Source organism: Phodopus roborovskii, unplaced genomic scaffold, assembly GCF_943737965.1.
Source record: "Phodopus roborovskii unplaced genomic scaffold, PHOROB, whole genome shotgun sequence".
In the NCBI taxonomy this organism is placed as follows: domain Eukaryota; kingdom Metazoa; phylum Chordata; class Mammalia; order Rodentia; family Cricetidae; genus Phodopus; species Phodopus roborovskii.
Genome location: NW_026126441.1, coordinates 400,220 through 426,896, shown reverse-complemented (window position 1 = coordinate 426,896; position 26,677 = coordinate 400,220). Strand labels below are relative to the sequence as shown.

General features: G+C 41.9%; 1 protein-coding gene across 1 annotated transcript in view; it reads right to left on the bottom strand.

Annotated features, from left to right (window-relative positions):
* Ubap1 (ubiquitin associated protein 1) overlaps nt 1-19,491 on the bottom strand; it is a 33,161-nt gene extending 13,670 nt beyond the window's left edge. Inside the window, exons 1-3 of the mRNA XM_051187557.1 lie at nt 19,273-19,491; nt 2,200-2,240; nt 164-288 (exon numbers count right to left, since the gene is read on the bottom strand). Coding sequence (XP_051043514.1) covers nt 164-288; nt 2,200-2,233 — 159 coding nt within the window. The 5' untranslated portion in view covers nt 2,234-2,240; nt 19,273-19,491. The remainder of the gene's footprint in view (nt 1-163; nt 289-2,199; nt 2,241-19,272) is intronic.
* Nucleotides 19,492-26,677: the final 7,186 nt, after the last annotated feature.

Here is a 26,677-nt window from a genome sequence, read left to right as displayed (position 1 = left end):
AAACCTATGCACATGTTAAACATATAAATGGAGGTCTGTGTACCACTATAAACAAGGCATTAACAGGAATAAGAAGATAAAATTAAAGAGATGTAGGAACAGCTTTATCAAAAGTCTTTAATGCACTGAACATTAAGAACATTAAGTAAAATCCGCCACTTACCTGCACCTCTCTGATAACCTGTAAGCAATCAGGCATGGAGAAGCCAATAGGTAGACCAACTTTAGCTGGTGTTTTGAATTTGTCTCCTATTTTGAATGGGACATCATCAAGGTAACTGAAAGTCCCTATAATAAAAATAATAATAATAAAGGAGAAAAAAATGAGCAAATGACCTTAATATTTATTTTGCTATAATCTCAGGCTTTGTGAATACACATTCATTTATGTTCTCCTAAGACCTGAGTCCCTTCTCCAGTAGACCTGAGACCAGTCTACTCAGTCTACTTCACTACGAGGGTTTGTTTTCAATTATATTCAATGTAAAATCCACAGAACTTGCTGGGTATGGTGCATGGGGAAAGGTAGGCTGATCTCTGTGAGTTCAAAGCCAAGACAGCCAAGATACAAAGAGAAACCCTGTCTCAAAAAAATAAAATAAAATAAAAATCCAAAGTACCCACAGCTGCCTAAAAAAGCTTCCTAGGATCTTTTTATCCACATCTCCTAACAACTGTTCTTTGGCTTACTGCCATAATGATGTCAAGCTCAAATCTGCCTCAAAGTATTCTATACTGGCTGTTTCTTTATCTGGAATGCTGTTCACTTGGATTCATATAACTCACCCCTTCACTTCTTCAACTCTGTTCAAATGTTTCTCAGCCAGGGTTAACCTCAGCACCCTACAGAAAATAACTACCCACCCTACAGAAAATGACTACCTACCTCTCTATTCAGTCTGACTTGGCTTCACAGTACCTATTACCTTCTAACACACTATGTAGCTGTTTTATTATACTTACTGCTTGTTTTGCCCAAGGAAACATAAGCTTCTTGAAACTAAGTCAATTTAACTCTTATTTGAAGATGTAGTCTCAAAATCATTTTTGTTTGGGTTGTTCTGTTTTGTTTGGAAGATAAAGTCTTGGTGCCAACCCTGGCTGGTCTTAAGCTCACAATCCAAGCTCATCCTCAAGTATCTGGGATTACAGTGTGTGCCACCAGACCCAGCTTGTATTCTCAGAATCTGACACACGTGTGTCTGAACTGATGAGACTCCTCACAATAGGTGTCTTTGATTTAGAGTTCTCTAAGAACTTTCCTCTTTCCTTTTAGGTGGTGAGAGAGTCGGTATCAGTAAAACAATCTTTTTTTTTTTTTTAAACACAGAGTATTATTATTTTCTAGAATAAAGAGTATTATTATTTTCTAGAATAATATGGATTTCTACCACACCCCCAGTACTAGAGAATCAAACCCACGGCCATGCCTCAGATATGTGAAGCGTCCAACTGTTGTGGACTTATCACTTTAACTACATGACTATGGTTACATTTCTTTATGCTGAGGGATATTAACTTTAACTCTGTAAACTCTGCTACATTTGTTTATGCTGTACTTGCTTAATAATGTAAGGATGTGTTACATTTGTTTGTGCTGCATTTGTTTAATTATGTAAAGATGTGTTGTATTTATTTCACCTTGCCTGACTAAGGTACCTGATTAGTCTAATAAAAAGCTAAACAGACAATAGCTAGGCAGGAGAGAGATAAGCAGAGCTGGTGAGCAGAGACAGTAAGCAGGAGAAAAGGAAGAGAGAACAAGGGAAAAAGAAAGAGGGATTAAGTTATAAGAGCTAGTGGGTAATCCCAACTGTTGTAATTTAAGAAAAGCAGCTGGCAAGAGACAGACGAATTTAACAGGGTTCAAGTAGAGGGTTTTTTTTTTTTTTTTTTTTTTTTTTTTTTTTTAATTAGGGAAAGGGATCAGAAAAGGGGGAAGGGAGATCAGGAAGGTCCATGTGCATGCAGCTCTCCTAACTAGGCACAAACCCAGAAAGGCTCTAAAGATTACATTTTAAATAGCCATTTGAAGAAACCCTGAAAGTATTGACACTCCTAGAATGCACAAGTTGTGTTTTGTACAAATTAGTTTGGTTCAGGTCATTCAGTATAAAGAAACAACAACAAAATACTAAATTAACTTAAATATTCTGATCAAATTATAGCTTAAACCATAACATTTAACACTTCACTTACCATGAAAATCTGAACCCAACTTCTTAGAAGCCATTTAGAACCTAAAAAACAAGGAAAGACTTCTTAGGCACTATGTCTTGAGACATTAATAAACAGAAAATAGAGACAAATAAAATAAAATAAAAAAACCAAAACAGTACTAATGTCTCAGGGCTCACATAGGCTTCACTTCTCACTCCTAAAATCCTCCAAAAGAAGGTCCTATATAAGAGAAATTCATTTGTCTGTCTGTCTTTTTGTTTTGTTTTTCCTTTTTTTTTTTTTTGGTTTCTCTGTGTAGCTTTAACTATCCTGGAACTTAATCTGTAGAACAGGCTAGCCTCAAAAATCACAAAGATCTACCTGTCTCTGCCTCTCAAGTGCTAGGATTAAAGGTGTGCACCACCACCTGGTCTCATTATTTTTTAAGGTACATTTTATTTGCGTGTGTTACGTACACAGGTGCTGCCTACAATGCTGTCTGGAGATCAGAGAACAACTTTGTAGAGTTAATTCTCTCTTCCAGTATGTGGGTCCCAGGGATCATCAAATTCAAGCTGACAAGTTTGGCAGCAAGCACCTTTACCTGACAAGCCATTTTACCAGCCCAAAGATATAAGGTTTTTAAAAGGAAACATCAAGGTAGGTAGGATGACTCACACATATATTACTAGCACTTGGGAGACAGAGGCAGGAGGGCCAGCCTGGGCTATGCAGTGAGTTTCAGGCTAGCCTGAACAGAAGAGTCTCTCTCTCTCTCTCTCTGTCTTTAAAACAAAAAATTCTAAAAGGAAACTTAAATATTCCTAAATGTGCAGAGTCTGAGAAAATATTAGAAGAACAGCATACTGGCAGCCACCAACCAATTCATATGCTGGCCACGAAAGAAAACTATTACTAAGCTGATCCTCCTATATTTAACACCAAGAAATATGTTTTGCTTTGTGTAGTTAAACAAATGTAGATCTCTGACTGGCTCATAACTGTAGAGACAAAAATTTCTGGAATGGGGGAATGCACACCTTACCACCTTTTGTGGCACATGAACGAAAGGATAATGGAAAAGCATTCTTATTTCCAAACTGAATGTTCACAATAAGTGACACTGTGTAGTCTATCAAGTTACACATAATAATGTCTTTACGTAAGACAGATGTGGAGGGTTGGAAATGCCTGAAATCCCAGCCCTTGAGGGGCCAAAGCAGGAAGACTACAATCTGGCAGCCAACCTGAATACATGGTAAGATCAGATGAGAGGAAGAGAGGGAAACAGAGGAATACAGGAGGGAAAGAAAAAGAAGGGGGCAGAGAAGGAAAAAAGAAAACCTTTGCTAATAAAATAAAAAGCTGACAACTACATATTAGTTTAATTCTGTTCAGTTACTTACTTTTCATAATATCACTAGCCCTGAAACTCAGAAAGCAGGAATCTAATTTCCTTTAGTGCATACACCATAAACATCTCAGATTCAGCTGCTTTATTTATTCACTTATTTCTGAGGTATGGTCTCACTATGTAACTCTGGCTGGCCTCAAATTCAGATCTGCCTGCCTCTGCCTCCCAAGTGCTGGAATTAAAGTCGTGTACCATCATGCCAGATGGAAGCTTATTATAATTTGAAAAAAAATTGTTTTTTGAAATATGCTTTTGTATAGATTAAGCTAGTCTCAAACTAACTATATGGCTGAGGGTGACCCTGAAACCCTGATCCCGCTGCCTCCAGTGCTGGGATACAGGAAAGTGCCCATACCAAGTTTACAAGGTGTTGGATCAAATCCAGAGCTTTGTGCCTGCTAGGCAGCACTCTACCAAGTAAGGTACATTCCCAGCCCTAAAGAAAATTACTTTATAAACTGCCTACCATGCAGGCAGAACTCAATAAAGGTTGAACTGAAGTAACTTGCAAAAGGAAAAAAATCACTGTTAAGCATTGTACCTAACCACTAAACTGGTATATCTATGGACAGAAACTGTAAAGTTTTAGTTGGATGTGGATGTGACAATATTAGAATCTTGATTTCAGCTGGGAGGCGGTAGTTGGCTCAACCTTTAATCCCAGTACTTAGAAGGCAGAAGTAGTCAGATCACTGTGAGTTCCAGGCCAGACTGGTCTACAAAGTGAGTTTCAGGTTAGCCAGAGCTATACAGAGAAACCCTATCTCAAAAAACAAAAGAATTTTGATTTTGTAAGTTAAAAATATGTTTCGGAAGACTAAATTTATTGGCCTGAATTTTAGTTTAAGTCTAATAACAAGTCAGATGCTACTTTCATAATCTATCACTGTCCACAAGCTCTGTTTGAAAACTAGACATCAGTCAAGAGGTCAACACAGTATCCTGATTGATGCTGTGTCCCAGCAAGCTCTTTATATATTCATTTCTTCTCTTAATTGTTCAGATTCTGATTGTTCAGATCTTTCTTAAGCATCACTGCTCCATGAAGAACTAGAATGAAAAATTTAAGTCATTAATTTGCAGAATAAGATCTGATGAGCTCTGACATTTTGGAAAAGAAGTCAATATACTACAGAAACAAAGACAGACATTTCTTATAATAATGAGTGCTGAGATTATAGGTGGGCTTCAGGCTTTCTTTTTGTACTATTTATTTTCTAGGTTTTCTATATTGAGTATGTATCTATATGTATCAATCATTTAACCCACCTAGAGAACAAAAAAGGCCAGACTGATCTATAGAGCTAGTTCCAGGACAGTCAAGGCTCCACAACAAACCTATCTTGAAAAACCTAAAAAACAAACAAACAAAAAACTCAAAGCAAAAACAGACAACAACAAAAATCATCTTTTCTGAGTTCAAAAGTCTTCTAACTTACCTGGGGAGTTACACTTACACTTACACACACACACACACACACACAGAGAGAGAGAGAGAGAGAGAGAGAGAGAGAGAGAGAGAGAGAGAGAGAGAGAGAGAGAGAGAGGTGAGATGGCTCAGTGGCTGAAATGCTTGCAAGCATGAGGACCCAATCAGTGGCTGAAATGTTTGCAAGCTTGAGGACCCAAGCTTGGATCCCCAGTACCCATGCAGAAGAGGGGCTGAAGACATGATTAAGAATACTCCCATAGGAACATACACAAATTCACACACACACTCTAGTTACCAGAATTGGACTGTTCCAGTAAAATAAAGTCATCAATATTAGCCTGATAAAGAAACACTCTAAAGTCCTAGCCCTATTCTCTGGAGAAATGGCTAATTAAGGCTATTGGAATCTGAAAAGCTTCCCCCATGGCCAATGTGAAACAGTCTCAGAAAGCAGTGTAGAATTTATAACCCAAAGTGTAAAGTAAGTGCACTTAGGCACATACTGAGGTCTCCTAACAGCTAACACCCGTTTCAGATCTTCTATTTTTTCCAAAAACAAATAAACCAAAAGTGAAGTCCATTCTCAAAAATACTTGGCAGTTTTCCCAAGTTGTTTTCTTTTCCTTTTATTTATTTGTTTGTTTTTCTTTGTAGCTCTGGCTGTTCTGGAACTCCCTTTGTAAACCAGACAGGCCTTGAACTTAGATCCACCTGCCTCTGCCACCCAAATGCTGGGATGGATTATTCTAATCCAAAAATCAGACTGCAGAGTACATCCTGCAGTTCCATCCAATCACAAAGCCCAAGCTCAGGCACACGGAACCAGAACAGCCAGCAACCCCACCACTTTGGAACACTGCTTGCCAACAGCCCTACCCAGACAGACTGCTGCCAAGTGACCCCACCCAAGCACAGAGCATAGCAACTCACACAATTGCAGTGCCCAGTTTACAGTCAGCTCATCTATGAAATAGAGCTTGTAGCCCAGTCTGCCCAAGGAAGACTGCAGAGCCCTGCTTACAATCCTCTCATCACAAACTTCATCCAGGAGCATCCTGAACATGAAGCCCAGCCAGAAGACCTATCAACAAGCCCTACTGTCGAAAACCAGCATTTTGACTGGTTCCACCAAAGCCCAGGCACACGCACCTGAGTGCCATCTCCAAAACCCACAGTCAAAGAAGATAATCAACTCTCAGAAGTTGTTCTCTAACTTCCACACATACAGCATGGCATATGCACACCCATACACACAACATGCACACACTCACAATAAATAAATTAACATCTTTTTTTTTTTTTCCCAAAACATGGTCTCACTATGTAGCATGGTTGGTCTTAACTCAGAGATCCTCCCACCTCTGCCTCCCAATGCTGGGATTAAAGACATGCAAAACTATGCCTGGTATACATCTTTTTAAGCTCACAACTAAGCAAAAATAAGAGCCAGGTGTGTGATGTTTTTCTGACAACTTAGTGGCTGCAGATGAATCTGAAATTTTAATTATCGTCCTCCACCCCACGGCCCCCTAGTCAATGCCCCACTGGCTTGAATGGCAGAAGCCTGGTAGGGCTTCTGATCCTGCAGCACCAGCCTAAGTGGCTAGTGGGGCACTGAACGAGGGGCCATGGAATGGCAGACAATAATTAAAATATCAATAGATTCATCTACAGCCACTAAGCTGACAGAAAAACATCATTTAATGCCTCATGTTGGACACCATGTGTAGTCATATAATCAGACTTTCTTTTGGGCCGCCAGCTCACAAATGACATGGAGACGTATTATTAATGATGAAAGTTTGACCTTTGCTTAAGCTTGTCCCACTAGCTCTTACAACTTAACCTGCTTTTATTAATCTATGTTTTTTCATGTGACTTTCTACCTTTCTTTTCATTCTGTATGTCCAACTCCGTCCATGTCTTGTTAGCATCTCCTCAGCCCCTCGATTATCATTATCTCCTTTTCTTCCTCTCTCTACCTGCTCAACTATTGGCCATTCAGATCTTTTTTACACCAATCACAATAATATATCTTTACTCAGGGTACATATATCCCACAACAGATATGTTGGCACATGTCTTTAGTATCAGTACTCAAGACACAGAGCAGGATATCATTGATTCTGAAGGCAGCCTAGTCTACACACTGAAACCCTGTCTCCAAAGGGGCATAAGGAAGGGATGATAACTCACTCCATGGAGACCAGGCAGACACATGATGCAAATATATACATACAGGCAAAATATTCATATACATAAAAAATAAATCTTAAAATATATACATATACATACACATACATATACACATATATGAGATGGCTTAGTAGTTAAGCATTGGCTGCTCTTGCAGAGGACCCAGTTCAATTCTCAGCACCCACATGGAGACTCATAACTGTCTACAACTTTAGTTCCAGAGGATCTGACACCTCCATACCAATGTACATAAAAATAAAGTTAAATAAAAATTTTTTTAAAAGCCAGAGGGGGGGGTAGGAAAAAAAAAAGCCAGTGGTGGTGGTGTAAGTCTTTCATCACAGCACTTGGGAGGCAGGGACAGACAGATCTCTGTGAGTTCAAGACCAGTATGGTCTACAAGAAGTAATTCCAGGATAGGTTCCAAGCTACAACAACAAAAAGCTAGAAAAGATTATGTATGTATGTATGTATGTATGTATGTATGTATGTATGTGGGGGCTGAAGAGATGGCTCAGCAGTTAAAGAGCTCTTGATCTTGCAAGAGGGCCTGCTTTAGTTCCCGGAACCCACACATGGTGGCTTACAACACTCTGTAACTCCAGTTCCAGGGAATCCAAAACCCTCTTTTGGCCTCCATGGGCACAGCACACAAGAGGTACACAAACATCTAGAAAAGGACTTCTACACATTTAAAATAAAAACATTCTGGAGGTAAAGGACAAATCCTGAAATAAAGAAACAGCTTCAACAGAAGACTCCATCAAGCAAAAGAATCAATAAACAAAATATATCATACAAAAATACTCAGACGTCTGGGCAGTGGTAAAGCATGCCTTTAATCCCAGAAGCAAAGGAAGAGGCAAGCCTACAGAGCCAATTCTTAAAAAAAAAAAAACAAAAACAAAAACAAAAACAAACACACTCTCATATTCAGGCAAATGGGTGTGTTGGCAGATTCCTGCCTAAGCCTTAAGCAGGAGGGCTGTAGTGAGTTCAAGACCAACCTGGGTTATACATATCAAATTACATGCCAGCCAGGATATAAACCAGGTCTAAAAAAAAATGGTTAGGGTGATTAAAATGCTGTTGCCACACAAGACAGGCAAAGCCATCTAGATTGTGAATGTGTCCCAATAGGGTATTAAAAGAGGCTGAGGACAGGTCACAGAAATAGTAACAAGAGAGTAAGGAGTTAAAGGCCATTTTGTTGTTCTCTTATTTACCCATCCCTTCTGCTTTCTTTCTTCAGAACTTATTTTTACTAGTTTTAACTGTGTATGTGTGTTTATGCCTATATGTTGGGTTCCTGGGAATTGAAGTTATAGGCAGTTGTGACCCGCCCACCCAATGTGGGTGTTGGAAACTGAACTTGGCTCCTCTGGAAGAACAGAATTTGTTAAATGCTAAGCTATCTCTCCAGCCCCTGCCTTTTCTTTCTTTTGAGATAGTCTCACTATGTAACCCTGAGTGGCCTAGAACTTGCTATATATATTTAACAGACTGGAATTTGCAGTATTTTCCTAATTCTCTGCCTCCCATGTACCTAACCCAGTGTAACTAATAACCCAGTGTGCTGGTTAGTTTTTGTCGTCTTAGTGCAAACTGGAATCACTTGAGAAAAGCAACCCTCAGCTGAGGAGTTAACTCCATCAGATGGGCCTGTTGGCATGTGTAGGGAACATTTCCTTGATGTGGTAGTGCCTACAGGACAGCATAACCTCTGAGCAAGGGTCCTGGGTTACTTAATAAAGCGGAATGAATTAGACATGGAGAGAAAGCCAATAAGAAATATTCCTCCATGGTCTCTGCTTCAGTTCCTGGCTCAAGTTCCTGCTCTGGCTTCCCTCAATAATGCACTGTGACCTGTGAGTTCTAAGATGAAATAAATTCTTTCCTCACCAACTTGGTTTGGTTGGTTTTATCACAGCCACAAAAAAAGTAACTGGTACACCCAGCTTTAACCATTTTCTTGGTTTGCTTTTTATTGCTATAATAAGAGTCTGGGTGATGTGTGAAAGATAGCTGGACAAGGTAATGAACACTTGTAGTCCCAGCTACTAGGAATGCTCAGAAGGGAGAGAGGCATTTGAGCCCATGGATTCAAGACCAGCCTAAACAACATGATAAAGCACTTTTTTAAAAAGTAAGAAGTGAAAATCATCTCAATTTGAGACTGAAAAGTCCCAAAAGCATACCAGGTTTTTTGAGGACCTCATTGTGAAAGCAGCACCTGCCAAAGAGGCATCACACAGGAAGGCAGGAAAGCCAACTTTGCTGTTTTGTTTTGTTTTTTAGTTATATGTAAGTGTGTGTCTCCACATGGGTATGTGCACATGGTGCAGGCACCCACAGATTAAACAAAGATCACTTAGAGCTGGTCACACAACTGTTGCTTAGCACTCATGATGTGAGTACTAAGAACCAAACTAAGGTCTTTTCTATGAGCCATTTCCATCTCCCTAGCACTTTTTCTTACTCTTTTATGATCACAAACTTTCAGCATCTAACTGGCATTCCATGGGAAGTATTTCATTCCTTCCAAGGACAACACCTCCAATGTCCCAGTCTCTACTGATCCACTGTTTTCATCTTGGTTTCTTTACTTTTTCTTTTTTCTTTGAGATGGGATCTCAGTATGTAATCTTGGCTGGCCTGAAAATTTATATAATATAGATCAGGATGAACTCAGCCTCCTGAGTATACCCCCCCCCTTCCTTCTTCCACTCCCTAGCCCCAATCTTTGGAGACAAGTCTGGCTTGACCTCAAACCAGCTATGTAACTACAGATGCCCTCTGGTCCTCCTGCCTCCACTTCCAAAGTGCTGGTTTACAGTTATGTACCACTACACTCAGCTTATTCCATGCTGAGGATCAAACCCAGGGCTCTGTGTGTACTGTACAAGAACTCAACCAACTGAGCTACACTCAGCAGACTCAAAAGGCTGGGATGAGAATGTAGCTTGGTTAGTACAATGCTCACCTGGGTTCAATCCCTAGTACTACCAAAAAACCTCAGAAGCTCAAGAGATTCAGAAATTACAAGATTCACAAGGCCCATGGCCCCTCCCCAAGCTTATATAAGCAACCACTAGGTAGAAGAGACTCTGGCTCCCTGTATGTTGTGAAGAAGAGCACCAGGGCTACTGCCTTCTAGGATCGGCTAGCCTTTTAGGCATCCATGCTCCTGTAATTAACAACACACACACACACACACACACACACACACACACACACACACACACACCCTCACCTGTTCACTAAACTGGGTGTGGTTCCTAGACTTGGGTGGAATCATTTCTTTAGTAAGTCACTGACAAGGTGCAAAGACTAAATTATAAATTAGTTCATGTCTTTCCCCAGTAACAAAACAACAATCTTTACCAAGATCAAACATTCAACTCGATAGAAGAACAGTTCCTAATTTCACAGTACTTATGATGATTACTCTTCACAACACCCAATCGAGAAGCACCCAGGGGTGCGCCTGCAAAGACAGTTCGAGAGGATTAAGTAGAGAGAGGAAGACCCACCCTAAACTCCATCCAGTGTCACCACCCACTGACAGACAGAGAGAGGAAGTTAGGCACTCAACCCCTCTGCTTTCCCTGTCAAGCTCTAAGAGCTCTATAATACTTCTTGCTCTGTTTATGTCAGGTGTTTGTCACAGTAATGAGAAGCTAACTACTACAAGAATGGTCCCTAGTCTTTTGAAAATCAAAAGTTTGGATTTGTTGTTCCTTGAGAACTTTAGGGGCTTTTGTTTGTTTCTGATACATGAACATATTCTATACTCTAGGCCTGCCTCCCTCGGGCTCTTGAGTACTAGGAAATCAGAAAACAAACTCTGGGGACTATTCATTTGCATGTGTGCATGGGGGGGGAGCCATGTGCCTGTGGAGACCAGAGGTCAACCTCCAGCATCATTCCTTGTTTTTGAGCCACAGTCTCTTATTGGGACTTTGGGTTAACCAATTAGGTTGAAACCCAACAAGTCCTAAGTATCAGCCTGTCTTCAACTTTCTAGGATTTTCACACTTCTATGATTAAAGTGTGTGCCACCACACCCAGAGTGCAAACCAATAAGCTCAAGTCCTCACGACTGCACAGCAAATACTTGCCAAATAAGCAATCTCTTGGCTGGAGAAAGCACCTGTTGCTCTTGTAGAGTACTTGGGTCCAGTTCCCAGCACCCATAGTGACTCACAACCTTCTCTAACTCCACCTGCAGGGGATCCAAAATGAATTTATTTTAATAGACTTACAGTTTCCACTGAGTATCCACTTTCCATGTTATCAAATACTACCCATAAAAAAAAATCTGTCAACTCATATTAGCAATTAAATGTACATGTCATTATGTCATTCATAAAATCATCAGTGTCTCAGTCTTGGAAAATGTATAGAAGGCATAATTAAACTGATTTTTTTGGGGGGGTAGAGGTTTTTTTGTTTTGTTTTGTTTTGTTTTTTGAGACAGGGTTTCTCTGTGTAGCTTCGGAGCCTGTACGGAACTCACTTTGTAAACCAGGTTGGCCTCGAACTCATAGAGATCCACCTGACTCTGCCTCCCCAATGCTGGGATTAAAGGTGTGTGCTACCATTGCCTGGCTAATAAATCTATTTTTAAAACTGTTTGGTTTACACTATGAGTGTAGCTCAATCTGAAGCCCTCAACTCCAACCCCATCTCCTCATAAAACCAGGCACGGCACACATAACTGTAATCCCAGGAGATGACAGCAAGAGGATTGGGAAAACCAAGGTCATTCCCTGCTACAGAGAGCTCCAGGCACCTGGGATATATGAAATCCTGCACTGAGAACAAACAGGGGCTGGAGTTCATTGGTTAAGAGCACTGGCTGGTTTTCACTTGGGTTCAATTCCCAGCACCTACACATCAGCTCTCAACTATCTGTAACTTGAGTTCAGGGACTCTGAAAGACATACATGCAGGCAAAACACCACATACATGAAATAAAATAATCTTTTTTTTTTTAACCTTAAAAAAAAAAAAAACTCCAAAAAACAAAAAACAGGACTAGATAAATGACTCAACAATTAGGAGCACTTGCTGCTCTCCAGAGGACATATATTCAGTTCTCATCACCCACATGGTGGGTCACAACAGTCTGTTAACTCCAGCTCCAGGGGACCTGACTTGTCTACTGGCCTCCCAAGGACACAAGGCATGCACATAGTGCACAAACCATACATGGACACTCATGCATACACATAAAATAATTCTTTTTTAAAAATGGTAACAAAACGCAAAACAAAGAGGAACTGGAGAGCCAGCCCAAGAGTTCCGAGCACTTGCTGCTCTTCCAGAGGACCTGAGTTTGGTTTCCAGCACCCATGTCAAGTAGCTCACAATTGCCTGTAACTTCAGCTTCAGATGATCTATCTGTCTTAGTCACTTTTCTGGTGCTGTAATCTGACACCATTACCAAGGAGCTTATATTTAAAGATTTTACTTGTGGCTTACAGTTTCAGAGCATTAGAGTCACACAGCATGGCAGCAGGTAGGCAGGCATGTGGTACTGAAAAAGTTGTTGAGAGCTTACATCTTGATCCACAAGCATGAGGATGACATGGGTCTTGGAAATCAAAACCTGCCCCCAGTGACACACCTCCTTCAACAAGGCCACACCTCTTAATCCTTCCCAAACAGTTCCATTGGCTGGGGACCTTAGTCAAATATATGAGCCTCTCATTCAAGCCATCACAGGACCTGATATCCTCTTCTGGCCTCTGCAGGCGCCTACATACATGTAGCTTACATATACAGACATAGACACATACACAGAAATAAAAATAGTGAAAATAAATCCTAAAAGCAAACACACACACACAAACTACTCTTTGGTCTTGTGATGCCAAAATTACTGATAAGTTCTCCTTTCTTTTGTCTTTCTTTCAGATCAAGGGTTCATACAGAGCAGATTGGCCTCAAATGTCAAATTGCATACTACACTGTTGTGCTATTGTATTTATTGAAAAGGCACAAAGTCTGTGACGAAGCTTAGTGGTAGGGCGCTTGCCTAGCATGTACAAGCCTTAACACAAGCCCCAGTATCAACATTAAAAGAAGAAATTGTTTAAAATAGCATGGCTAGCAACAAAGAATACTTTTTCTTTTTTCTTTTTTTTTGAGAGGGTTTTTTTTTTTTCCTGTGTAACTGCCATGGCTATCCTAGAACTAGCTCTGTAGATCAAGCTGTCCTTAAACACAGAGCTCTACCTGCCTCTGCCTCCTGAGTGCTGAAATCAAAGGCATGAACAACCATCTAGCGATCTTTAAAAAGTTATACTGCTAGGCAGTGGTGGCACACACCTTTGATCCTAGCACTTGGAAGGTAAAGGCAGGTGGATCTCTGAGAGTTCAAGACCAGCCTGGTCTACAGAGCGAGTTCCAGGTCAGGCAGAGCTACACACAAAAAACAAACAAAAGGTTATAAAAGACTGAAAAGCTCAGTTCATTAAAATGAGCTTTAGTGCCGATTAAATTTAGTGGGATTAAAATACCTTTAATCCCAACACTCAGGAGGCAGAAGGATTTCTGTGAGTTTGAGGCCAGCCTGATCTATAGAGAGTTCTAGGACAGGCTCCAAAACTACAGAGAAACCCTGTCTCCAAAAACAAAAAAGTTTTAGCAAGACGTAGGACTACACATCTGCTCCCAGTACTTAGGAGGCCTGACTAAAGTTCAGGCCAACCAAAGCTCTGTGATCAGACCCTGTCTCAAAATCAACAAGGCCAGCAAGATAGCTCAGCAAGCCTGATGAGCAGAGTTAAAACCCCAGGATCTACAAGGTGGAAGAAACCAACTCCCATAACTTGTCCTCTTACCTCCAAACATATGCTCTGTCATGTAATTTAAAAAAAAAAAAAAAAATCAACACAAAAAAAGATCATGGGATACTCTTACCAAACGGCATAAATCAGTATTAAAAAAAAAAAGATAGTCATATAACAAGAGGATACTGGTAAGTCATACATTTAAAAAGTATGTGGTGGTTAATTGTGAATGTGTGCTAATTAAGTGTAAATGTATGTAGTTTTACACCTGTGACACCAGAACCTGCAGAAGGATCCAGAGTTCAAGGCCAGCCTGGGCTGTATCAAGACCCTGTCTCAAAAGATAACCAGAATAACGAACTCTTACTAAACCAAAAGAAAAGAATCCAAAATAATGACAAAAAATAAAAAATACAAGTACAAGTTGCTAACAAACACATGAAAACAAAAACAACTCAATGTTAGGAAATACCAATTTAAAAATCACAAAACAGATATCATTGTAAACCCCCCAGATTAGAAAAAACTTAGTTTCACAATAATAAGTGCTGAAGAGGAAAATGAAGCAACCAAAACACATACTGTTAAACTCTTGACTCAGTCATGACAAGATTTTACCATGAGCCAATGCAGTGACTCAAATACAGGAAGTGTTTAATAAACATCAAGTAACAGATAATGAGCAAAGCTGCTGGCACAAATCTGTAGCCCAGAAGCTGAGGCAGGAGAACAGCTTGAGGCCAGCCTGGTCTATATAGGAAGTCCAGGACAGCTAGGGCTATTACACAGAGAAACCCTGTCTCAAAAAAAAAAAAAAAAAAAAAAAAAAAAAAAAAAACTAGCACTTAAACATCATAGAAAGTGAACCATCCCTGTGACTACCTAAGAGGGGCACTCACAATTAGCAGTCACACTGAACAAATTTGAATTCAAATTCAGATTTTCTATTTAAAACTGTAATCTGACCAGGTGATGGTGGCCCATGCCTCTCATCCCAGCCTGGTCTACAGAGCAAGTTCCAGGACTGCCAGGGCTAGACAGAGAAACCCTGTCTCCTGGGGGGGTGGGGGTAAAAGAAAAGTAAAACTATTATATGCTTTAAATAAGCATTTAAAAAGTGGACCATTGGTGGTGCATGCCTTTACTCCCAGCACTTGGGAGGCAGAGGTGGGTGGATCCCCATGAGTTTGAGGCCTGCCTGGTATAGAGAGCAAGTTCCAGGACAGCCAGGGCTACACAGAGAAACCATCTCAAAACAAAACAAAACATTTGACAGAGAAATAAAAAACACATTTAAAAAACACCAGTGCCCTGAATTAATGGCAGTTAAAACACTGGCTACTTTACAGGGGACTCAGGCTCAATTCCCAGCAGTCATATATAGAGGCTAACAACTATCTGCTCCACAAGATCTGATGCCTTCTTCTGCCTTCTAGAGGCACCAGGCACATCCATAGTGCACAGATATACCTATATCCAGACAAAACACCATAAATATAAAATCAAAATAAATCTTTAAAAAGAAAGACTATCAGATTCCAGCTCTAAGACATCCAACACCTCTGGCTTCTACAGGTACTGCATTCATGTGTACATATCCACACTTAAGACATACACACCTACATATAATTAAAAAATAAAAATTAAAGTTGGAAAAAAAAAAAAGACTATCGTCAGCAGGTGAAGGCACTTGCTGCCAAGCCAAGCACAATTCCCCAAAACCATGTCATTGAAGGAAGGTGCAAACTCCTTGCAAACTGTCCTTATCTCCACAAACATGCCCAGTTCATACTAAAGCAAACAATGAAAAAATAAAATAAAGGAAATACTATCTATAAAAATCTACCTTTTTATTGATAAACAAATGATTTTTTTTTTTTGTTTACTGAAGAAAAAAAAGTTTGTGCTTAAAAGGAATTGCACTTAAGACAGAGTCTCTCACAGAACCTGGAGCTCAAAGATTTAGCTGCAATATCTGACTAATGAGCCCCAGATATCATCCTGTCTCCACCTTCCCAGTGCTAAACTATAAAGGCACACCACTGCAACACCCAGCTTGCTTTTTGTTTGGTTTGGTTTGATTTGGTTTGGTTTTTCAAGACAGGGTTTCTCTGTAGCTTGGAGTCTATCCTGGAACTTGCGCTGTAGACCAGACTGGCCTCAAAGTCACAGAGATTGGACTGCCTCTGCCTCTGCCTCCTGAGTGCTGGGATTAAAGGCATGCACAGTCACTGCCCAGCAATACCTAGGCTTTTGACAATACCCAGCCTTTTAACCTGTGGATCCAAAACTCAGATCTTCATGCTTGAGAGGCAAGCAGTTCACAGCCAGGGTCCACTTAATCTTGATCACAATCTTATACTGGTGTGTGTGTGTGTGTGTGTGTGTGTGTGTGTGTGTGTGTGTGTGTGTGTAGGCATGTATGTGTCTATATGTGGGCGTAGGCGTGCAAACACAGGCCTTTGATCCCAGCATTCAGGAGGCAGAGGCAGGCAGACCTCTGAGTTTGAGGCCAGCCTGGTCTATAGAGTTCCAAGACAACCAGGGTTACACAGAAAAACCCTGACTCAAACAAAACAAAAAAACGTAAATACATTCAACAATATAAAAGAAAATAGATAGCAGTGTCTATACTCAGAAATAATGATATATTTATAATGATGAAAATATTCACAAGAACTTGTATCTTCAATTAAATTTCAGGAACACTAAGCTTTTTTGGGCAGTAAGAGAGGTAAAGTCTCACTATGTAGTCCAAGTAGGTCCTGTACTTATAACTCTCCTGCTTTAGCCTCCGAAGTGCTGAGATGACAGGCAGGAACGTGACACAATTCCTGACAGATTTTAAATACCATAGTCAAAAGGATAAAAGAGGAACCCAAGCCTAACAACCTGAGTTTGATCCCTAGGACCCACATGGGGGAGGGAAAGAACCAACTCCAGGATGTTGTTCTGACCTACACACACAAGTAATTTAATTTTAAAAATTAAAAATAGGCAAAAGACACACAAAGTGACATTTGCCAAAGAAATGTGCACTGATAACTACTGATGATACTTATCTAATGTATCTTATTTGTATACTGTTTTCTCAAAATCAAAACGAAAAATAAAACCAGCTAAGGACAGTGACAAACAACTTTAATCCTCAAACTCTGTCAGCAAACAAGAGAATCTGAGTCTGAGGCCAGTCTGGTTTACAGGGACATAGTCTCAAATAAAAAAGGAAAAGAAAAGGGAAAAGGTGTGTTGGAGAGAGAGAGCACAGAAGTTAAGAGATAGCACTATCTCCTCTTCCAAGGACCCAAGTTCAAGTCCCAGCACCCACACAGAAGCTTACAGCCATGTCAAACTCCAGTTCCAGGACACCCTCTTCTACACACAGATATGCATATAGGCAAGACACCCATACACATATAAAGAAAAACAAAATTAAAAGAAACAAAAAGAGACACATAAAATGTCAAGATGAAGTGAAGAGTTTTTTATATTAAAAAGAAAAGTTTAAAAAGAAGAAATTCACCTGGGGGGGGTGTACACCTTTAATCCCAGTACTCAGGAGGCAGAAGCAGGTGGATCTCTGTGAGTTTGAGGCCAGCCAGATATACAGAGTTCCAGAGCTGGGCATGGGGGCAAAAACTTTTAATCCCAGCATTCAGGAGTCAGAGGTAGGTGGATCTATCTCTGTAAATTCCAGGTCAGCCTGGTCTACAAAGTGAATTACAAGACAGGCTCCAATGCTACATAGAGAAACCCTGTCTTGAAAAATAATGAACTAGAAACAAAAACTAGTTCCAGGACAGCCAGGCTATACACAAAAACCCTGTTTCAGGAAAAAAAAAAAAAAAGTTCTAGGCTGGGCTTATTGGAAGGGGGAAAAGTAAAAGGTTTTTTTTGTTTGTTTGTTTTTTGTTTTATTTTGTTTTTCGAGACAGAGTTTCTTTGTGGTTTTGGAGGCTGTCCTGGAATTACCTCTTGTAGACTAGGCTGGTCTCGAACTCACAGAGATCTACCTGCCTCTGCCTCCCAAATGCTGGGATAAAAGGTGTGCACCACCAACGACAGGCAAGTAAAAGTTTTTATATTTATTTATTTCATGTGTATAAGTGCTTTTGCCTTCAATGTTATATGTATGTCCACCATATTCCTGCCTTGTAGCAGCGGGAGTCCAGAAAAAGGCATCATATCCCCTGGAACTGGAGTTACGGATGAAGGTGAGTCACCATGTGGGGACAAAGTTGAACTCAGGTCCTCTGCAAGAATAAGTGCTCTTAATCACCCAGCCCTCTATCAAGCCCCTAAGAAGAGCTATTTATCAATGAAAACAAAATGCTTTGTTCTACCAACAAATCTGAAAAACTTGGAGAAGCATCCACCATATTCAAATTCCCAAATACTAACAATTAAAACTGAGAAAACAAATAAAGCACGAATAGTGAAAAATAGAGCCGAATATATAATACAGGGCACACTTTGGTTTACAACACTCTGTGATATCTAAAAAGTATCAAACTCTTACTGCAGTTCAACACAAAAATTTTAAGCACTCGTATTTCTAAGTCTCAAGTCAGAAAACAATTACATGAGGCAACAACACAAAGGTCAGGGATCGCTGGTAAAGACCAAATGCTTGGCTTCAAAAGAAAGACTTGGGATTGTTTATGAGACCCAAGTGGGTAGTCCAGGTAACTTCCACCGGGGAAGAAAAATCTAGAGGCGACCACAGAGAAGATATAGCTAGAGAAGACCAGACAATGCCAAAGATATCCCCCAAAAGCATTCACCCTTGGTCTGATCTCTTTATCTCCCTCCTCTCATCGCCCAAATAAGTAAATCCTCAAATTCCAAGCTTGCCCTCAACTCCCCAGCGCTCTACCTTCTTTACTAAACCTGGGTTCCTCTCTCCTCGACCTACCAGCTCTAGCTCCCACCGAGCTTTCACTTAAGCGGAAGAGAAGTCTACTGAGTCTGTCCCCTAGGAGAGAATTAGTCCCTTTAATCCGAACTCATTTGCCCGCATCCCGTCTGCCGTCCGTCTGCCCTCCGCCCCTTCAACTCTGGTCCCGTCACTCTGACCCTTCGCCCAGAATCCGCCCCAAGACGTCGGTCGCCGTCCGGCTCTTTCTCCCTCCCTCCCCAGTACCCCAGCTCCTTTCACCCGAGGGGCCCCCCAGGCACCAGTCCCCAGTTTCCCTCCTCCTGTCGCCCTGTACCGGCCCCTTCCCCCAACTCCGCCCCTCTCCCCCTCCCCCAGAGACAGGCCCCCTCACCTGAATGCCGCTGCAGTCCAGAAAGCTGAAAGGTGCTGGCTCCGCCCGGCCTCCGGGCTCAGTCCACGCCTGGCTCCCGCTGCCCCTAGGGAGAGCGAACACCTCCTCTTCCAACTCTATCCACCCCGGACCAAACAGTCACCGTAGCCTCCGCCAGTACCACTGCCGCCATGTTGAAGGCCTACTTCCCTCCTCCTTCCCGTCGCCGCTCCGCCCCTTTAGGCGTCTGACATCATGACGCTGCGCCCCACCCGCCCGGTCCAATGGGAGGAGCCGACAGTGACGTAACTAAATCCCTCTTCTAGAGCTGAAGGATTCCTGCAACCAGGAGCTTTAATTCTGAAATGACAACCATGCCGACCCAAAGAGAAAGAGGAAAGGAGGGGTCACTGAGAGGGTAAGACTCAGGGGTGGAGACGCGGCCAAAGCGAGAACCCTGGAGACTTGAATTGAGAGCACAGCAGGCTTAGCCCTGAATCCTCTTTGGTAATTAGAAAACCTCTAAGACTCTGGCACCAGATTCACCCTCGTTAGGTCTCACTTTCTGCATTTATTTTTGGGTTTTGTTGTCTTTCAGACTATTGTTTTTCAGTCCTATGTATCCCAGACGCATGTTTATAAATAAAGTGTCTAAACAGTAACTCTGTATGTCTCTTCATTTTTAATTTCCAATACATTCAAACCAGAAATGCAATCCCAAGCCTTCACTGCTTCCCGTGTATTAGATATCTGCTGGAAATAAGCGCATGGAGAATTCATAATAATATTAAGTGATTTTTTTTCTAAAATTTCATGATCAATGGAGAAATTATATCATAAAGAGTTAACTCTAGTCAGATGATTGTGTGATGGGCGCTTAGTAATCAAACCAGAGCCTCATGAATCCTTAGCTGGCATCAAGTGCTTTGATCAAGAATTACACTTCTAGGTACATAAAGCATGTGTACACTACCATGTCTGCCTTTCTAGCCGCATTTTGTCTCCAGAACTTGAGTAGAAGACAAGATGATATTTGAACTTTGGAGTTTGAGGAAGCTCTAATTCTGGGAGCAGAATTCCAGAGAGTGGTCAAAGTGAACAAAGAAGGACAACCTGCAGCTTTGGGTTATTTGTGTATTCGGCAGGTTCTTTTACACTTTGTATATTAAGCTCACCATTTCTATATCAAGGCAAGATCTGTCACTGAATCTAGGACTCACTGGTTCTTGCTAGTCTAGTTAACTAGCTGACCCAAAGGATGCACTTGTCTCCACTTTCTAAGGGAGTGTGGCAATTACAGGTAGATGTCTTACCTACCTGACTTTCATGGTTTTTATGTGGGTTCTGGGAAACCTCAGGTTTATGCATCGGGGATTTTACCCAATGAGCCACCTTTTCAGTTCCTTGAATTACCTATGTATAGTTGTGATGACAAGCATACAGTGGGACTTAGTCAATGCTAGACGGCTAAATGACAGATTATGGAGATAGTGGGTAGGCCTGTCCTTTTAAACGTTTCAGATGCCTAGTGGATGGAAGGATGGATGGAAGGACTAAATAGAGAAAGTATAAGCTGCTGTTCCTTCCTCCAGAGTGCTGCTTTAAGCCTAAACATTTACTTCTGTGTGGGTAAACTGGAATGGAAAGACAGGGTGAAGACAGGGATCCTGCATGGTCTGCTCTGGCCCTGTGTGAGTCAGCACTGGGATTCACACCTGGAAACTGACAATATGACTAACTTCCAGGAAGGTGAAGGAGTATTTGTCTTTCCAGGGAAATGTCTCTAGTTCCCCATATACCCCACACTACTGGTTCTCAACTTTCCTAATTTCCTAATGCTGGGATACATAGACAGTTCCTCGTGTTGTGATGACCCCAACCATAAAATTATTTTTTCTTGGTACTTCATAACTGTAATTTTGGTATTGTTGTGAACTGTAATGTAAATTATCTGTGTTTTCCAATGTTGTTAGGTGACCCCTGTGAAAGGGTCATTTGAAAGGGTTAACTTTTCATCAAAAGGGTTGAAAACCACCGCCCTACACCTTTGTTTTGGTTTGGTTTATAGAAACCCTACACAGACAGGATTTTTCTGTATAATCGTGTAGCCCTGGCAGTAGCCTTTGCTCCTAGAACTCTGTAGACCAGACTGGCCTCTAATCAACAAATCCTGAATGCTGGGATTAAAGGCAAGTGCCATCACTGCCCAGCAACTCTCAATATAAGACAGAAAGCCTTAGCACCAAAGGAAGGGACCCAGCCTTTAAATGTTTTTATGTTATTACCACTGTCAAGATGGGTGTGTCAGAGCCTGAGTGTGGGGATCAGAGGACAACTCTGTGGTGTGAGCTGTCTCCTTCCTCCCTTATTAGGGCTCTAGGGATCACTAGCACTGAATAAAACAGGATTGGTAGGCTGGAGATATGGCTTGGTGGTTAAGAATGCATTCTGCTCTTCCCAGCACAATCAAAATAAAAGTAGGAAACAAACAAAACAAACAATGGTGAAATGCTGGAGCCTCTGCCTCACATGTTCAACAAGGCCAGAGCTCTGTCCTAGAGGGGGGTGGGGGGAGACAACACTGGATTCAAAAGCCAGACTTTATGCTACTAAAATGCCCAATACAAAAAGTGAAAATACAAACTGAAGGAAGTGTGGTCTTGGTCTGTTGGCAAGTTAGTTATCTTAGTCCTCAAGAACCCAAGACAGGAGGTTTGCCAGTAACTTAAAGCCAACCTGAGCTACACAGTGGTTTTGAGGCCTGCCTAAGTTATCATGTGAGACCCCCATCTCAAAAAAAGAGCTGGGCAGTGGTGGCACACCACTCCAGTACTCCAGAAGGAGAGGCAGGGGGAATTTCTGTGAGTTTGAGGCCAGCCTGATTTACAGAGTGAGTTCCAGGACAGCTAGGGATACACAGTGAAACTCTTATCAGGAAAAGAAAAAGTATCAGTGGAAGATAATGTGTGAAAACATAATCACAATAAGAACTCATCTCAGTGACTTCTAGGAGGTGGCCAGCCACTGGGCTACAGTACACACAGTGCTACTAGATCCAGATTCTATACTCACCCACAGGCACATTCATGGATGTCTTCCTTTGGGAAGAGGAGCCTGGCCATCTACGGGGCAGGTGGAAGCATTTTAGGAAGACATGGGTGACGGGAATCCTGACAGTCACCTCTGCAAGCCCAGAACATCAGAAGACCTCAATGATTTCATTTGTTTCTGAGGCTTATCTATGACAAGAAGTTGACTAAAACAAAACAAAAACAAAAACAAACAAAGAAACAAAACAAAAAAAAAAAAAAAAAAAAAAACCTCAGAAATGTAGAAAGGTCCCTTTGGAGGGGGAAAATTGACAGATGGTGTTTACAGCTTTGCTCCTGTCAGGGTTGAGTGCCAGATGTTTCCGTCTGGATTCCAAGATTGTGTTATTAGCTCTAAAAGGCTTCCTTGCCCAAAGAGAGTGGAATACACAACTTGCCCAAAGATAATGCAAATACATGGGCAAGAGAATCCCATGCTAGGACAGCAAAGTTCCCTTTGCTGTTGTATGAGCCTGAAGTTTCCAGTTTGCATTATAGTCTTATCATTGCTCCCTCTCCCTCTGTCTTAGTTAGGGTTTTATTGCTGTGAAGAGACACCATGAGTATTGCAACTCTCTCTCTTTTCTTTCCATCATTTTTTTCTTACATCATAGTTTCTCCTCCCTCCTCTCCTCCCATTACCTCCCTCCACCTCTCTTCTACCCACCTTCGACTCCTCCTCTGTCACCATTCAGAAGGGGTAAGGCCTCCCAAGTGAATTAACAAAGCATGGCATATCACGTTAAAGCAGGACCAAGCTCCTCCCCTGACGAGGCATCCCACCATAGGGAATAGATTCCAAAGAGCCAGCTCACACATCAGGGATAGGTACTGGTCCCATTACTAGGGGCCCCACAAAGACAAGCTACACAACTGTCACCCAGATGCAGAGGTCCTAGGTCCCATACTGGATCCCTAGCTGTTCGTCCAGAGTCTATGAGTTCCCACAAGCTCAGGTCAGCTGTCTCTATGGGTTTCCCTGTCATCATAATGACTGCCCCCACACACTTGCTCATATAATCCCTCCACCCTCTCTTCAACTAGACTCCTGGAGCTCAGCCCAATACTTGACTGGACCATGGCAACTCTTATTTAATTGGGGCTGGCTTACACTTCAGAGATGTAGTCCATTATGATTATGGCAGGAAGCATGGTGGCATGCAGACTGACATGGTGCTGGAGATGGAGCTGAGAGCTCTACATCTGGATCAATGGGCAGCAGGAAGACACAGAAACACACCGGAACTGGCTTGAGCTTTTGAGATCTCAAAGTATGCCCCAGTGACACACTTCCTCCAACAAGACCACACCTACTCCAAGACCATGTAATAGTGCCACTTCCTATAAGCCTATGGGGGCCATTTTCTTTCAAACCATTATGCTCTCCCTTCCTTCCTTTCCTCCCTTTTTCCCTTCTTCCTGCCCTTCCTTCTTTCTTTTCCTCCTTATGTCCTTCCCTCTTCCCTCCCTCCCTCAATTCCTTCTCTTATTTTTTTTTAGGACAGCCTGGGCAGAAGGCACACGCCTTTAGTTCCAGCAAGCAGGAGGCAGAGGCAAGCAGATCTCTGTGAGTTCAAGACCAGCCTGGTCTACATATCAAGTTCCAGGGCTACATATTGAGACCCTGTCTCAAAAAAATAACAAAAGAAAAAAAAAAAAAAACATCCTTGGGGCTTGGTGGCACATGCCTCCACCTTTAATCCCAGAATTTAGGAGCTAAGCGCCACTGTGTTTGTGTATTCAAGGCCAGCCTGGCCTTGAAAGTGATTTCCAGGTCAGCCTGAGGTACATACTGAGATCCTGTCTCAAAACAAACAAACAGAAAACCAAACCAACAAAACAAATACACACACAGCAAAGCTTAGACAGAATAGATATACTGAGAAAACTCACAAAAAGTCCATTACCAACTAAGAGTCTGATGAAAATGGCATTAACATAACCAAGAAACTCAGTTGTAGCTGCCCCTGTAATTTCAGAACAAGGCTCCTTGATAAACATGAGAGTGGAGGGACCGAAAGACAAGGTAAGTAGTGCCGATGCAAGATGCAGTTACCATAGGGAGCTATAAGGCTGGACCAAATGACTAAGGGTCTCAAGAAGAAGCTATTCAGCCTAGACTCAAAAGAAGGGATGATCAAGATGCTGAGTCATGATTCACTGCCCAGTTTCTGACCAGAACCAGTTTCAGACCTGGAACCCAAATGCCTGAAAGAGGGGGCCAAGTCTACAGAAGGAAGGATCCTATAACACCATGATAAATGTTTTCAGTAATGAACACCTCAGTCATTCCTCAAAGAGGTTGACTCCTTTGGTTTGGGTAGCCAAACAAAGGAGAAAGGGCAGTGCCACCTAGGCAAGTCAGGGGCTCTTAGATGTAGAGTCAGAGTTGGAGTTGATGTATGTGTATGGTGTGTGTGTATGTATGTATGTATGTATGTATGTATGTATGTATGTATGTATGTATATCACCAGAGTCTGCAAGCTGGAGTGGCGGCAAGTGCAGAATCCTGGCCCAAGTTTAGTTCACAGGGAATCCACTGCATGGATAGATATACCCAGTGGCAATTTCCCCAGTTCCCATGCATTTAAATTGTTAGGGCTCAGCTGTTAAGAGCACTGGCTGCTTTTCCAGAGGACCCAAGCTCAGTTTCCAGTACCAACATGGTAGCTCACAACTGTCTGTAACTGTGGTTCCAGGGAATCTGACACCCTCACACAGACAGACATATAGGCAGAAAACCAATATACACAAATAAAAATAAGTCATTAAAAAATTAGATTGTTAGCTGGGCAGTGGTGACCCACACCTTTGATCCCAGCACTTGGGAGGCAGAGGCAGGCCAATCTCTGAATTCCAGGCCAGCCTGGTCTACAGAGTGAGCTAGCTCCAGGACAGCCAGGGCTACACAAACAAACCCTGTCTGGTGGGGGGGGGGGTGAGGATGTAGCTCAGTGGCAGGGCACTTGCCTATTATGTGGAAGGCCCTAGAAACCACACATAAAATCACATCTTGTGTAAGGGCACAAATCATTGATAACCTGAAGTAATTAAAAGATGACACACACCCTTAATCCCAGCAGAGGAAGGCGGATCTCTGAATTCCAGTCTAACTTGGTCTATATAGACCAGAGGGTTCCAATTACATGGAACCAAGTGCTACATGGTAAGACCCTGTCTCAAAACCCAAACAAAGACATGCAGGGTGGAGTCAGAAATAAAGCTCTATGGTGGAGCAGATGCTTACAACACACAGGCCCCGAGTTCAGTCCCCCATCCCCAAAATAAATACTAAAAAGTAAATATAATTTGTCCCTGTCTTTTTATTTATACAGAATCTCACTATGTAGACTAGAACTTGCTTTGTAGATCAAGCTGGCCTTGAACTCACAAACCAGCTCCTTGTTTTATTTTGTAATCTTATCCATTTGTGTGGGTATGAGTGTGTATGTGCACATGTGCAAGTTAAATGAAAAAAAAAAAGAAATAAAAAGGAAAGGACTTGGTGGAGGAGAAAGTTTATTGTAAATGAAAGGAAGAGCATAGTCAGAGGCAGAGAGAGACATGGTAGAGTCCAAAGTGGACAGGACCCTGAGCCATGTGAGTGGGGGGAGAGGGGGGGGGAGGGCGGAACCAGGTGCAACAGCCAAGAGGGCAAAGCGACAAACGGGCAGATAACCAAACAGGTTGGATTATATAAGAGCAGCCCAACCCCCTGGGCTGGAGATTTCAGAGCAGGGTATGCAAGCCAAGAGGGCCCCTGGGACAGGCAGTGGCCAAGGGACACAGCTGGAAGAACCTGGCTGCCAGTTTCACATTGATATGTTAAACAGGCACCTCAGCCATTTGTCCCAAGGTCTGAAACTCAACAAAAGTCAGAGGACAATTTGCAGGAGTTGGGTCCCTTCTTCCACCATGTGGGTCCTGGGACTCAAACTTAGGTGGACAAGGACATAAGTTCCATCCCCAGCATTGCAAAGTAAAGAAATAAAATAAAAATTAGCCAACAGTGGTGGCATTTAATCCTAGCACTTAGGAGATGAGGCAGGCAGACCTCTGTGAATTTGAAGCCAGCCTGGGCCAGCCAGAGCAGCAGAGTAAGACCCTGTCTCAAAAAACAAAAATAAAACATTTAAAAATAAACAAACCAAAAACTCTTAGGACTGACACTTGGGACAAATCAATTGCAATCATTTGCTATCACTATTTTACTCTGAAAGGATTCAGATCACGGCAGTCAAGTATATGACTGGCCTAACCTGACTTATAACACACAGCCCAAGCAGTTGGGAATCTGTTGTCTGTTTGTTTGTTTGTTTGTTTTGACATCCTGGGT